The following is a 13700-nucleotide window of genomic DNA, read 5'->3' as shown; positions in this document are numbered from 1 at the left end:
TATCTTCATACATACAATAAACTATTTTAATTTAATTTGATATTTTTTTTCTAAAACAATCTAGACTAAACAAAATTAATCAATTATATAAAAGATTATTCAAACATATCAATAAAAGCTTTAATTTAAGAAGAAATTAAGCCAGACTGAACTTTTTAAACCACTATGAATATAAATCAATATACAATTAAAATTAAATTAAATCAATACGCAATTAAATTATAATTAACCTTTGGCTTTACAAGTCGTGAATCTCTTTATTAATTAATTAGAACACACATGCATTTAAAGATTTTAATTAAAAACAGCATTCTTAATATAATTGTATGTTTATTGTACTTTGTAAAAAAATTTTGTGTACATTTTTTACAATATTTAAATACAACCTTACTTAAAATGAGTACAATTACATTTTGTTAAAGTATATTTAGAACAGTTTTCATTTGTTTAGAAAACATATTAAAACTTATCAAAAAAATTCAAGCAGATTTAAATTGATTAGATTAAAACATTTTACACAGATTCAATTTCAACACTTAGCAGACGAAATAAATTTTCAAATACCTCATTGTGATACATAATTGATAAGCTGAAACTGTTTAAATGTTTATAAACCTATCTTATAAAATTCTCCTACATAAGTTACAAAACTAACAATAAATTCTAAAAATTACCTAAAAAATAAATAGAGTTATTAAAACAAAGAAACAGTAATACTACTTAATTATCCCTTATTTAAAAAAACTTTTAGTGAAAAAACACTTTTTATTACTATTTACAACTTCAAAATTCAAAATAAAGCATTAAATAGCTGTCACACCATATAAAACAATTCCAAATCAGACGAGGACAACCAGATTGTATTTGATTTATATTAACTTTTTTGATTTTTGTGATCCAATTACATAAGTGATTTTTAAAATTTAAGCTTTTTTAAATTAAATCAAGTTGCTATTTATCAACGCATTTGAACTCAATCACCCATTTAGAAGTTAAATTTGGGTTGTGTTTGAATCTGAAAATCAAAAGCTGTACCAAACATTTAAACTTGAAAAATTACATTACAACACAATATCCTATATTTCATTTATAGTCAAGCTCGAAACTAATTTCAGTTTTTTTCAAATCAACAGTTGTACCAAGCATTCAAATTAAACAAATTAAACTCCAACTCAACAACCTGTATTTTTATTTATAGTCAAATTTAAATTATATTTCTTCAGTCAAATTATTCTCAAAAATTAAACAAAATACTTTGACATTCAAAATTCAAATTAATATTTTCACCAAAAAGCAAAATACCTGTTGAACTACTAATGTCACTACAACTACGTTTGTCACTATTAAAATTGTCACCATTAAAAGTGTCACTACTAAAATTGTCACTACTCAAATCCTCACTACTTGAACAATCGTCTAAAAATTATCAATAAAATTTAAATAATTTTCAAACTCACTTAAAAAGCGTGAACCTAAAGTAATTGATAAAAATTGTGTTAGTTTAATAATAATATAACAATAAACTAACGAAAAAAATATAAACTAGAGTTTTGCATAAAATGGTTTAAGTTTAACTTACTTATTATGTAAAACTTGTAAAATTTTGGTTTTACAAAGTGTACGCATTTAAAACGCAAACTTTAATGTAACGGAAAAATTTGACAGTAAAAAAGTTGTATGAGTACAAAATAAATTAGAGTACTATATTTAGTAAGTAAAGAAACAAATATTAAAATTATCTATTACAAACTTCAAAATAAATGCATTAGCATTTAAAAAAAAATTGTAAGATTTATCAACAGTTTATTGTAAAAATTAAACTTAATGTTTTAATTTAATAGACTGTTTAATTATTAGCAACGAACTTAATTAAGTATTAAATAAATAATAAATAATACCTGCAAGAACGTCACTTTTGCTCCTCTTGTGAGCTTGTCTCTTTCTGAAAGATCCTCTTTCGTTGTAACCTCTTTCGTTGTAATGAAGTGAGGATATTCTCTCGTTAAAACTGTTTCTTTTTGATACTTGCTGTTAAAAAAAACATGTTTTAAAACTGATGGTGGTAGAAGTCAAGTGCTACTATTGTAGGTGGAAGTAAAGTGTATTATAAAAAGTAAGAGGATTGCAAAAATAAATGGATAGCAAAGCAAGTACTGGCTATATTAAATCTCGTTATCAATACATAAAGCAGACACAAGGCTACTATTTCAATTTTCTGACTTAACATAAATAGTATTGAATTTATTAGAAAGTGCAATATCATTAAAAAGTACTTTTTTTCAACGTAAATTTTTATCTTAATACCTGCTGCTGACTGCCTTCAAATATTGTTCTTGGTTTCTGCGTCGAAAGATTTCCATTCAAAATCGAATCCCTCAACTTGTGCGCTCTCGTCTGCCTCCTGGTGGCTCCACTGGAGGGCGCCGTTGCCGGTTCCGAACCGCTGAGAAGCCACGCGCAAGTCAACGCGAAATCAACACTTTCCTTGCATCTGATATTATTTTTTATTAAATTACATATTTCCTATAGATTTAAAATTTATCTTATCATTTCATCTGATAATTGTTTTTTTTTAAATATAATTTTAAATAACTAATGATACATTAGTATAGAGTCTAAAAACTTAAAATAAATAAATATTTAGTTATTTTTATCTAAAGTGTTTAATACTACTATATTTTAACTGTTTATTTGACTTTATATAAATAGAAACAGTACCTATATTATATATGTGGCATATTTTGTATAAACTTATCAATAATTCAACATTACTTATTTTAATATATATAATTTTTTTTAAGTTATTTTTTTACTGATTACCTAAAATCATCATAGAAAAACTTTAGGTTAAGTATAGAAACATAATTATAGACACTAGTTTACAGTTTTTTAATTTTTTTAGGAGAAAAAAAAAAAATAAAACAAACATAATTTTTAAGTAAAAACTGTATAAGTTTACCTTAGTTAAATATTTATACACATAAAATTTAAAAAATATTATTAAATTTAAGTACATACACCAGCTTAGTTATCTGTCAATTACTGGATAATTTATGTTTAAATAATTAGATATTTAACTTAACTATATGTTTGGTAATATTTATTTAAACAGTAACTGAACTACTTTTTAGCTTTTTATACTTTTTAGCTTAAATTCATAAATTTACGAAAACAATTTCACAAAATGATTGTTAAAAACAACGGAAGAATTAAAAGATTGTTTAAAAAATTGTTTAGCTTATAAGATAAATTTTTAATATGAACAAAATAGAAATTGATTTAAGCATAAATCACTTCTTTGTAAAATCCGGGCCATGTAGCTATAGCGATTTGTAATTTACATATTTTGAGATAATAAAACAACTAGCAGCATCAATTGTTTTATTGTAATTAGCTCGACATACATGAATGCTTCATTTTTTGTTTAGTTAAATATAGATAAAAATGTTAAACTAAAGTTAGATATGCTTTAACGAAGGTTTTAATACCAAAAGATATGTTATTATCTGTTACAATTATAAAGAATTAAACTTATTAACTTTACAAGTTGTGATATATTACCTCATTTTAAAATAAATACATATGTATTTATAAAGTATGAAACTAAAAACCATTAACACTGAATGATATTTTATAATTTTTACAAGATTTTCAACCTTAAGATCAATAAAAGTTATTAAATATAGATTAAAATAGAACATTTTAACAAAAGCTTAATAAATTTGTAATGTTTGTTTACAACAGACTAACATATTTTCACTAATAAATAACAATTAGTTGAGTAACATAAACATTAGTAATAAGAAATATGTCATCAAAAGATATTTAACAAACCTATTGAAAGCAAATTGATTTTGTTTTTAAACATAAACAAATTATGTGTTTTTTTTAACTTCAATCGTTTTGATATAGTTAAAATCTTTTTAATTTTAATAAAATATTTTAAGTCAAATATACACATTTACATCATTTTTTTCTAAACCGAAGAACTTGCAATTAGCTTTGTTCTTGAATTCAACAAACACACTATTATACCATAAAAACTAAAAACCTTAAAAACATAACTTAATACGATACCAAACATTTCGGTTTTATTTCTGTTATTAAAGCTTATATTTTATTTTATTCTTTGTATTTTTGTTTTAAAGTACACTAAAAAAAATTCTAAATGAACTTTCATTATAAACACATACGAACATAATCAATAAATCATTCGTTGCAAAATATTGATTTCATTTTCAAACATCAATTTTTAATTAAATTAAATGTTTTAAAAACAACCTTACTTAGCCTTTATATTGAACTAGCTAAAATTTTCTTTGGTTTTGTACAAATCTACAACATTATTGTTTTACTACTTGATGAATAATTAATCTAATAGAACTCATTTATTGATTACTACTCAAAAGTTATAATTTAAAAAAGTGTAGTAATGACTAACTCCCTACCACAAGTTTATAGTAAACAATAAATATTGTTGATTTAAATTCAATTCAGTAAATAAAATTTAGGTTTTTTAAATTTATGTCACTAACATTAAATACTATCACAAAAATATTTGTTTTTGCTATAAACACTTATAACTTTACTTTTATATCTTTTCTTAAGTAAACTCATAACTTGCCAGAATAACTAACAATTTAAATTTCTTATCAATCGTTCTACCGTACTTTGATATGATATAACAGGATTGCCACGCAAAATTTGTAAAATTAGCCAGAATTTTTAAGATTTTTACCGATTTAGCCTGACTTTTACATTCCTTTTTTTAATATGCACTTCCAGTTAAATGCGCATTTTAGTACGTTCTTTCTGTTTAGTACGCATCTTTGAAACAACATAAAAACTTTATGTCAAGTTTCTCTTTTATCTAGACTAGTAATTCTTAGCTACAAACTTTCTATTGAGTAGCTTCTGCGTTCAGAATGTGTACTTTAGCGAAAGATAAACGTAATAAGAATTTATTGGAATGTAAAAATAAATATAATATAAATTTAATAAAAAAGTTTCTTTTCACTGAACTAGGTATACTTTTTTCTCACTGCTAGATACACTTACCTCTTTGCAAATAATCTCTAATTGTCACAATTGTGTTAGTGATTGGTAAGAAAATTGTTATTAAAACACTTGAACTACAACATAATTAATTTTGCAAAACTAAAAATGTAAATTAAAACGTTTTTAAAAGTTATGTTTCTAGGAAAATTTTGCAATTTTAGTTGACTTAATAAAATATTTTTTTTATTAATTTTTACAAGCTGAAGGCTATTGAAATTAAAGACTTTGTAAATATGAACTGACAAAGTCTGACATTTTGACCCAAAAAAACTGACTTTTTATCATTTTGACCACAAAATCTGACATTTGATATTTTGACCTATTAAAACTGACTTAGCCTGATTTTTTCCAAAAAAAAATGACTCAGGTTGACTTGGCCTGACCCGTGAAAGCGCTGTGTAAAGATGAATACTTAATCAAAAACATTCAAACCAATTCTCGATACAACATAAGGATGAAAGGTAAATAAACAAATTATTAATTCAGACCCTGATAAAATAAAAATAAAATATAAAGAAACATCTTTAGTAAATTCCTAAGTTGATAACTAACAATTTAAATATTTTATTAATTATTCTACCATACTTTGATATAATACAAAGATGAACACTTAGTATTTAAATCAAACATGAATATAATATAAGGGTGAATACTTAATAACAAATCAAGCCTAGATAAAACATAAGGATGAATATACAAAAAAAAACTACGAATCAAATCTGGAAACAATATAAGGGTGAATACCTAATAAATAAATTATTTAATTCATACCTGGATATAATATAAGGGTGAATACCTAATAAATAAATTATCCAATTCAAACCTTGATATGATATAAGGTGAATACCTAATAAATAAATTATCCAATTCATACCTGGATATTATATAAGGGTGAATACCTAATAAATAAATTATCCAATTCAAACCTTGATATGATATAAGGTGAATACCTAATAAATAAATTATCCAATTCATACCTGGATATTATATAAGGGTGAATACCTAATAAATAAATTATCCAATTCATACCTGGATATGGTATAAGGGTGAATACCTAATAAATAAATTATTTGATTCAAACCTTGATATGATATAAGAGTGAATACCTAATAAATAAATTATTTGATTCAAACCTTGATATGATATAAGGGTGAATAGCTAATAAATAATTTATCCAATTCAAACCTTGATATGATATAAGGGTTAATAGCTAATAAATAAATTATCCAATTCAAACCTTGATATGATATAAGGGTGAATACCTAATAAATAAATTATCCAACTAATACCTTGATATGATATAAAGGTGAATACCTAATAAATTAATTATCCAACTCATACCTTGATATGATATAAGGTGAATACCTAATAAATAAATTATCCAACTAATACCTTGATATGATATAAAGGTGAATACCTAATAAATTAATTATCCAATTCAAACCTTGATATGATATAAGGTGAATACCTAATAAATTAATTATCCAACTCAAACCTTGATATGATATAAGGGTGAATACCTAACAAATAAATTATCCAACTCAAACCTTGATATGATATAAAGGTGAATACCTAATAAATTAATTATCCAACTCAAACCTTGATATGATATAAGGGTGAATACCTAATAAATAAATTATCCAACTCAAACCTTGATATGATATAAGGGTGAATAGCTTCCCTCATATCGTGGTTCATGTAGATGTACATGACCAGCAACTCGGGAAGGTAGAAGTCAACCTCATGTTTGGGAAAGTGGAACAATTTGTTGCCCAGGTACGCCATAACGCCCGGTTCTTTCGAATTGAACAAATGTTGCAATGCTATGTGCATGTCGAATACCTGTGGAAATTAGAAATTTAAATCAGTCTGAAACAAATCTTAATGTCTACAGTACAAACTTTTGAAAAACTTATAAAATATACTTTATGAATATACTTTAATAAGTACTAAACGTAAAATATTTTAAACTAAGCAATTGTTTTTGTATTCAAGTACTAGGATTTAATACTTTATTACCTACATCTCAAATTTTAACAAAAATATTTATATTTTGTAACAGTAAAAAAAACAGTAAAGATGTAGTATATAAACAATATTTTGAAAATATTAAGAGTTAATTCATCCAAGTACAAATATAAAATTGCATATAGACTATAGAGTATTGTATTATGTCTTGTTTTACATAAGTGTATAAATGACTAAAACTATTGTTGAAGTAGACACTTTAAACAAACTAACAATTAAATTAAATATCAACTTTCATCATTTATTAAAACTATTACAATTTGAACAAAATGAAAGTAAAATTCTGCTAATCGGCTTAATCGATTTTTGCAGACTAATACTTTTAACTAATTAACTTTCTACGTAGCATTGCAAAGTAAAACTTTTTAGATAAAGTATTTTGCATGTCATAACTGTTGTTAGTGTAATAAAATTATTGTTATAAATAGTATAAACAGTATAGTTATAAACAGTATTCTTATTACAAGTTGCAAAACTGCTACCTAAAAAGAATCAACTTTTTAAAATAAAAGACACAGAAATTAATTTAGTTATTTATAAAATGATAGAAAATTTAATCATTTTTTTATTGTTGCAAACTAGTGTTCAAGTATATACCTTAAAAACTCTTTTATAAACTATTTTGAAACTTTGTAAAACTTTTTTCGAGTTCTTGACTTTCAATATATTTTTAACATCTTTCAAAACAAACATAAAGTATGATTAAAACTTTTTACCTCTTCAAATTAACAACAACTTAGTATTATAATGTACTTATAGAATACTTGTACTTGTATCAAACTTGAAACTCAAACAGCCGAAACTGCTATGATTTCTTGGTTAATTAAAAAATGAAACTTTAATATACAACTGGTTAAAAAAACAATCAATTAAAAAAACTGACCTGTGATTCGAACAGCCTGAGCAGCCATGATTTTTTTGGTGATTTTTTCTGGTCGGCAGCCGATTGGACTGGGCTTGACGTCAATTTCAACTTTCTCACATGTTTCTTAGATGACGTTTCATCTTCCCTGAAATTAAATTGTTGCTTATTAATTTTGTCATTTAAACTAACTTTCATCTGTTCTCTGTTATATAAAATAGAAAACTTTATTAATAATTTTAGAACGAATATGCCAATATTATGTTTGCTTTAAAATCATTTTTTTAACTCATTTTAGTATTTTAATAATTACTTCAGAACTATATGGTAAAATTTATTTAATAAGTGTGTCCTAATTATATTATTAAATATAATTTGTATATAATTGTTTTACTGTTCTTTTTGTACACAACAAACATTTTTACCAGCTTTTATTTTTCAACAAAACTCTTTTAAAATAATCGATTAAAAAAAATCATTATAATAAAAAATAGTTAACAACAACACAATTAAAATAATAAAAGTTCATAAAAAATATGTATCAATAACCTGGGAGAAAGGGAAGATGAATTCTTGGAAGACGATGAAGACTTCTTCTTCTTTGAGGAGAAAAGATCAAGTGTTAAGTTCAGCTTGCGCGGATCCAGCTTGTTGTACTTCTTCTGTGACGTCACAATACTCGTATTTGAGTTGTTCAGCGTGACAGCATGAGCTTTTATTGTGACGTCATCAGACGTTGTTGACGTTTCGACGCGGAAGGTGACGTTCTCAGGTTGCTGCCTGTGGAGTAAAAAGATTATTGTTAACACAAAAAATTGTTTATTTATTATTTATTTTAAAAACAAAAAGACGTAAAATAAAAACTATTTATGCAGTTGCCTGTGAAGTAAATTAAAAAAAAATACAATTGCATACCTTAATTTAGATTAAAATTATCTTCAACCAAATAACCTTGTGCTATGTTAATTTGGAAGAATAAACTTTATGTTTTTTGGAAGTTAATAATTACAAACAAGGATTTAAAAAACCATTTAAACTATTTTTATGAACAAACTATTTTTTATCTAATTTAATATATAGCATATATTTGAATTTAACTTGTACACTATATAAACTATAGGCTTAGTTTAATGGTTTTTAATTAAAGTAATCAACTCATTTTTAAATTACCTTGGTGTATTGACAACGTCATCAATGTCATTTTCCTGGTTGACAAGTGTCACAATTGAATCTTCCAAGTTTGGTTCATCCTCAACAGGAGATTTGTCATCTAGTGAAGTTTTGTCATCAGACATAGTTTTGTCATCTGTGCCAGTACTTGAGTTCTGATGACAATCACCATTTCCGAGAGAAACTGCTAAAGTTTCAGTTTTGATGTTAAAAATCACTTTGTGTTATTTAAAAAAAAAACTTCAATAACAGTTTAAATCTATTTTGGTAGTGGTCTTAAAATGTTTAGCTTTTGCCTATAACAAATCTTTAAATATAGTTAGGTCAATTTAATTACAGTAAACTAGTTTTATAAAATTTTTAATTAAGTCTTCTTACCATTTTCAACGGGAGTTTCTACATCTTTTGGTGAGAAACTATCTGTGGGAGATTCTTTTTTTGGCGGGAAACTTTTTATGGGAGATTCTTTATTTAAAGAGATATTTGATGTAGGAGATTCATTTTGAGATTCTGCGGTACTCATTTGTATCTTATTACTACTTTCTAACAAAAAACATTTATTAAATACTATAGTTTGGTGTGTATATAGGTGTATACTAAAGATACTGATAACTTTTTTAAATTAACTTAAGTACTTAAAATATATCAAAAACAGTGACATGAACAATACGTATAAATAAATATAGAACATTTTCTAGTATATAATTTTATTTAAAAATTTGTTTTTAACAAGCCTGTGTTTAAAAAATTAGATAAAAATCATCAAACATAATAAAAATGATACAAAAGGACGAAACTCATTTTTTAACAACACAAAAATACTAATAAAAAAGGCATCACAACAAAAAATACTTTGTAGAAGATAAAACACAGTACTTTTTTATTTCATAATAAAAATTTTAAGTTAAATGTTTTTATACACAAAAGTAAAAATTATATTTATTTTTTGTCAAACTTAATAAACTTTTAATACTTTATCAAGATACTCAAGTAATGGCATTTATTTTTATCTTTAATGGTTTAGAAGGTAGACTTTGGTAAAAATGTTGCATTTTGGTAAAGACTGAAAATGTATAGCTATAATCAATCTACGTATTTTAAAATGGAATATCACTTAATAGCAGCTAAGCGGATATATACTTCTACATTCCTGAATGATTTAAATACTAAAAACATGATTGAAATATCAAAACTATAAAGTACTGTTTTCTGAAAAGCTTTTAGATAAATATTTCTATGCTTTATTTGTTGAAAATAAATATTTTATTAATCTTTTTTTTGATAAGACTGCACCTTTAAATGTACTATTTTTTTAAGTAAAAAAATTACTTCAAACTTTATTTATTTCAATTTATAGCAAAACAATAATTCAACACAATTTAGTTTTTATCCAAGTTTGATGTATTTAAAAGAGCTTCAACTATAAAAAGTGACAAAAAAAACAATAATTCAGCACAATTTAGTTTTTATCTAAGTTTGATGTATTAAAAAGAGCTTCAATTATAAAAAAAACAAAAAAAAAATTTATTAATGATTTACTTTAATAACTAAAATTTAATATAACTGTAGTCTAAATTGTAATATATATATATATATATATATATATATATATAAGTTAGATGTTTCAAATAAGTAGAAAAAGATTGTATCAATCTTTCAAAACACTTCGTCCTAAACAAAACGTTTTTAAATACAGGCAATAGCTCAAACAATAGTATAGTACAATATCAATAGTACATAACTCATTTATTTTTAGCAAAATTGAAGCAACTTTAGGCTTAATAAATAATAATAAAAAAAAGCAGTATTTTGTCACAAAAATCTCTTTGCACATAAATTTCAACTCTTACAATCAATAAATACGACCCATTTTAATAGTTAAAAGTTCCATTTAGAAGAAAACAACAATTTATCTGTACAATTTCATTTCAGTCATCCTACAAAAATGAACAGGTGTATTTTAGCAGCTCTAGTCATCACCAATGATTTCAGTTTTTGTTTGCTGTTTCCTAGCAATTGCTGCAGCTTGGGCCGCTAGTGCTTGTGAAAACCCATACCCACGAGAATAGTTTACTTTTTTTGTACTTTCTGCTTCATCAGAAGTTTTATTGTCATTTTGCTTGTTTTCATCAATAACGTTGTTTTCTATGCTTTTAAGCCTGTGGCTTCTACTAGGAGGCCTTTTGGAATATGTAGTCACTTTTTTACGGCCATTAGGCAAAGGATTTAGTTTTATTTGGTCAATTACAACATCGTTAACTACATTTTGATCATCTTTGACTTTGTCACAGAATGAAAAGATGCTTTTTATTGAGTTGTTTTTCTCAAGAGGCAGTGTTTTTGGCTTGTAGTTTGGGAACAGTTTCACTTTTCTTTCCTCTCTCTGCTCAGCACTCGTCTTTGAAGCCAGAACTGAGTTCAGTTCCTTCAACAAATGCTTGGATTTTTCCCTCTGCAGTTTCAAGTTTACTTCATCATCTGCATCAATGTCTCTTGACACTAATACATTTTCATCCTTGTCAACAACTGCCTCAAAAACTTGGTCTTCAGTGAAGTCAACTGGATCTTTCTCCTGAACAACTTCTTCAACAGACTGATACTCAGAAGCTGACATTTTCGTTTGAGGTAACACATCTCCAACCTGCTCTATATTGTCCACCTTTTTACCAACACCATTCTTACACTTCTCAAGACAATCATGTGAGAAACTTATGTGGTGGTCTATGTTGTCCATCAGGCCAGTCGCATAATCCTGATCTTGATCACTGTCAACCTTGTTCAACCGTTCCTCCATCTCAATGGACATCAGCAAAGCATTCCTCATGTGAACCTGCAGACTTTTAAGGTGGATCATGAACTCTTTTGACACTTTAGAATTCTCAGTGGAGCTATGATGTCTGGGACTGGCTGGTTTGACACTTGTGACATACTTGTGCATTTCATAACAGCTGCGTAACACCTTACATGACTTTAAAAATTCCTGAACTGGAACTTTTAGTACCTCTGATAAGGTGACCAACAAACCAGTGTTAGAAAAGTCCCAAGTTGAAGCTGACAGGGCGATGAATATTTGGGTTATGAGCTCAGACACCTGCTTTCTAAACAGCCTGTTCATCACTTTCAAAGTTGCCAGGGAGTAGCCGTCGCTGTGTTGGAGCATTTCAAGGTCGTTGGTGGCTGCCAGGCAAGGATGCAAGCTCTCAAGGCTTTCCAGAGACACATCAAAGCGATTTGAGCTTGCTTTGTGCTCACTGTTGATCGGAACAAACTTGAGAACTTTCAGTGTTGCTTCCCTGCAGCAAAGTATGCAGTTTATGGTTGATTTTAACACCAATGATCTCAATCTCACACAGCTTTTTGGCTTGTCTCTGTTTTTGGAAGATTGTTCCAGCCTAGCAGCAGGGGTGACACCATTAACAAGGCTGTAACCAAGTGACACAACTTCTAGCTCTTGAGCCATTTTGATGCTCTGCCTTGAAGTTGACAAGAACTTGTAGCTGAAGTTCAACAGGTCCTTAATAATTGACAGGTTGCCCAAAAGCCTGCGCTTCCAAATTTCTTTGGTTAGTTTCAATCGCACTGTGAATATGACAAACATGAGCACAAAAGCAAACACCACCATATGAAGGTAAACTGAAAATAAAGAGGTGGCCACCACTGCAATAAACAATATGACAAAAGAAAAAGTTAAATAGTTGTTTTTAATTTCTTTCTTTTCTTCTTTCTTAACTTTAGCTTGTTCATGTTGGTAATCTCCACTCAACTTTCTGTCCTTTCTGACAATATCCACAAAGATCTGAGGTGTCTGCAAGCACAGAAAGTCCAGATCCTCATCTAGAATTATCTTGCTGCTCACAACTTCCTCTCCAAACTCGTAGTAATACTGCTTGCACAGATCTCTCACAACGTTCTGTGACATTGGAAACACGTTTGAAACAAAACTTCTTACTTGCTGCCAGTATTTTTTCATTAAGACGTAGAACGTGTCATAATAACATGTTGATGATTTTAGCTCAAACTTTTTCTGCTTCTTGCTGAAGTATTCCTCCACCAAGCCGTCGTCGTTGAACTCCATATTGTTCAAGTATTCTTGAAGAGGGGAGTTTTGGTGCAAAACCGGGTCTTCTGCAAAGCTACTTTCAACCATTTTTATTTTTATTAATATTGATTCATTACTGGCCTGTTAACAAATAATAGTTGAAATTATTCATTTCAATTTTACAGAATTATTAGGTTATTGATAATATGGAGCAGAAATATCTGATTTTACCAACAAAATAGGTGTTTATAATAAGTTTTTTAAATATTTCCAAAGTCATTACACCAGTATTTATTACAATAGCAATTAAACCACAAAACAGTTTACATAAATACAATCATTTTAAAAGAGTAGAATACCTGTTTATATTTGAACAATCTTATTTTTATTATCATATTTTTTCTTCTTTTATTGTTAAATTTTTGACCACCTGAGATATTTTGCTTTTAAAAACCAATTAGAACTTTTTTAACTCACAAAATATAAACTATAACAGTATATTTGTTCTACTCTTAAAAATAGAGATATCTAATTTTTTTTTCA

General features: G+C 26.7%; 2 protein-coding genes across 3 annotated transcripts in view; both read right to left on the bottom strand.

Annotated features, from left to right (window-relative positions):
• The window catches only part of LOC145844004 (phosphatidylinositol 4-kinase beta-like), a 28882-nt gene extending 19231 nt beyond the window's left edge, over positions 1–9651 (bottom strand). The window contains exons 1-8 of one of the 2 annotated variants that reach the window (XM_082951311.1): positions 9497–9651; positions 9119–9305; positions 8498–8728; positions 7970–8096; positions 6710–6900; positions 2305–2491; positions 1899–2028; positions 1303–1416 (exon numbers count right to left, since the gene is read on the bottom strand). In XM_082951311.1, coding sequence (XP_082807437.1) covers positions 1303–1416; positions 1899–2028; positions 2305–2491; positions 6710–6900; positions 7970–8096; positions 8498–8728; positions 9119–9305; positions 9497–9641 — 1312 coding nt within the window. In that variant the 5' untranslated portion in view covers positions 9642–9651. The remainder of the gene's footprint in view (positions 1–1302; positions 1417–1898; positions 2029–2304; positions 2492–6709; positions 6901–7969; positions 8097–8497; positions 8729–9118; positions 9306–9496) is intronic. The other variant, XM_082951312.1, reaches the window with a different exon arrangement.
• A 1094-nt stretch (positions 9652–10745) lies between these two features.
• LOC145843846 (vezatin-like) lies at positions 10746–13284 on the bottom strand. Its single transcript, XM_082951089.1, has one exon. It carries the CDS (start codon positions 13263–13265, stop codon positions 11088–11090), a length of 2178 nt encoding a protein of 725 aa, XP_082807215.1. The 5' UTR covers positions 13266–13284; the 3' UTR covers positions 10746–11087.
• Between the last annotated feature and the right edge of the window lie 416 nt (positions 13285–13700).

The sequence above is a fragment of the Thalia democratica genome, chromosome 9, assembly GCF_965202585.1.
Source record: "Thalia democratica chromosome 9, ktThaDemo2.hap1.1, whole genome shotgun sequence".
Classification (NCBI taxonomy): domain Eukaryota; kingdom Metazoa; phylum Chordata; class Thaliacea; order Salpida; family Salpidae; genus Thalia; species Thalia democratica.
This window is presented reverse-complemented; position numbering and strand designations above follow the sequence as displayed.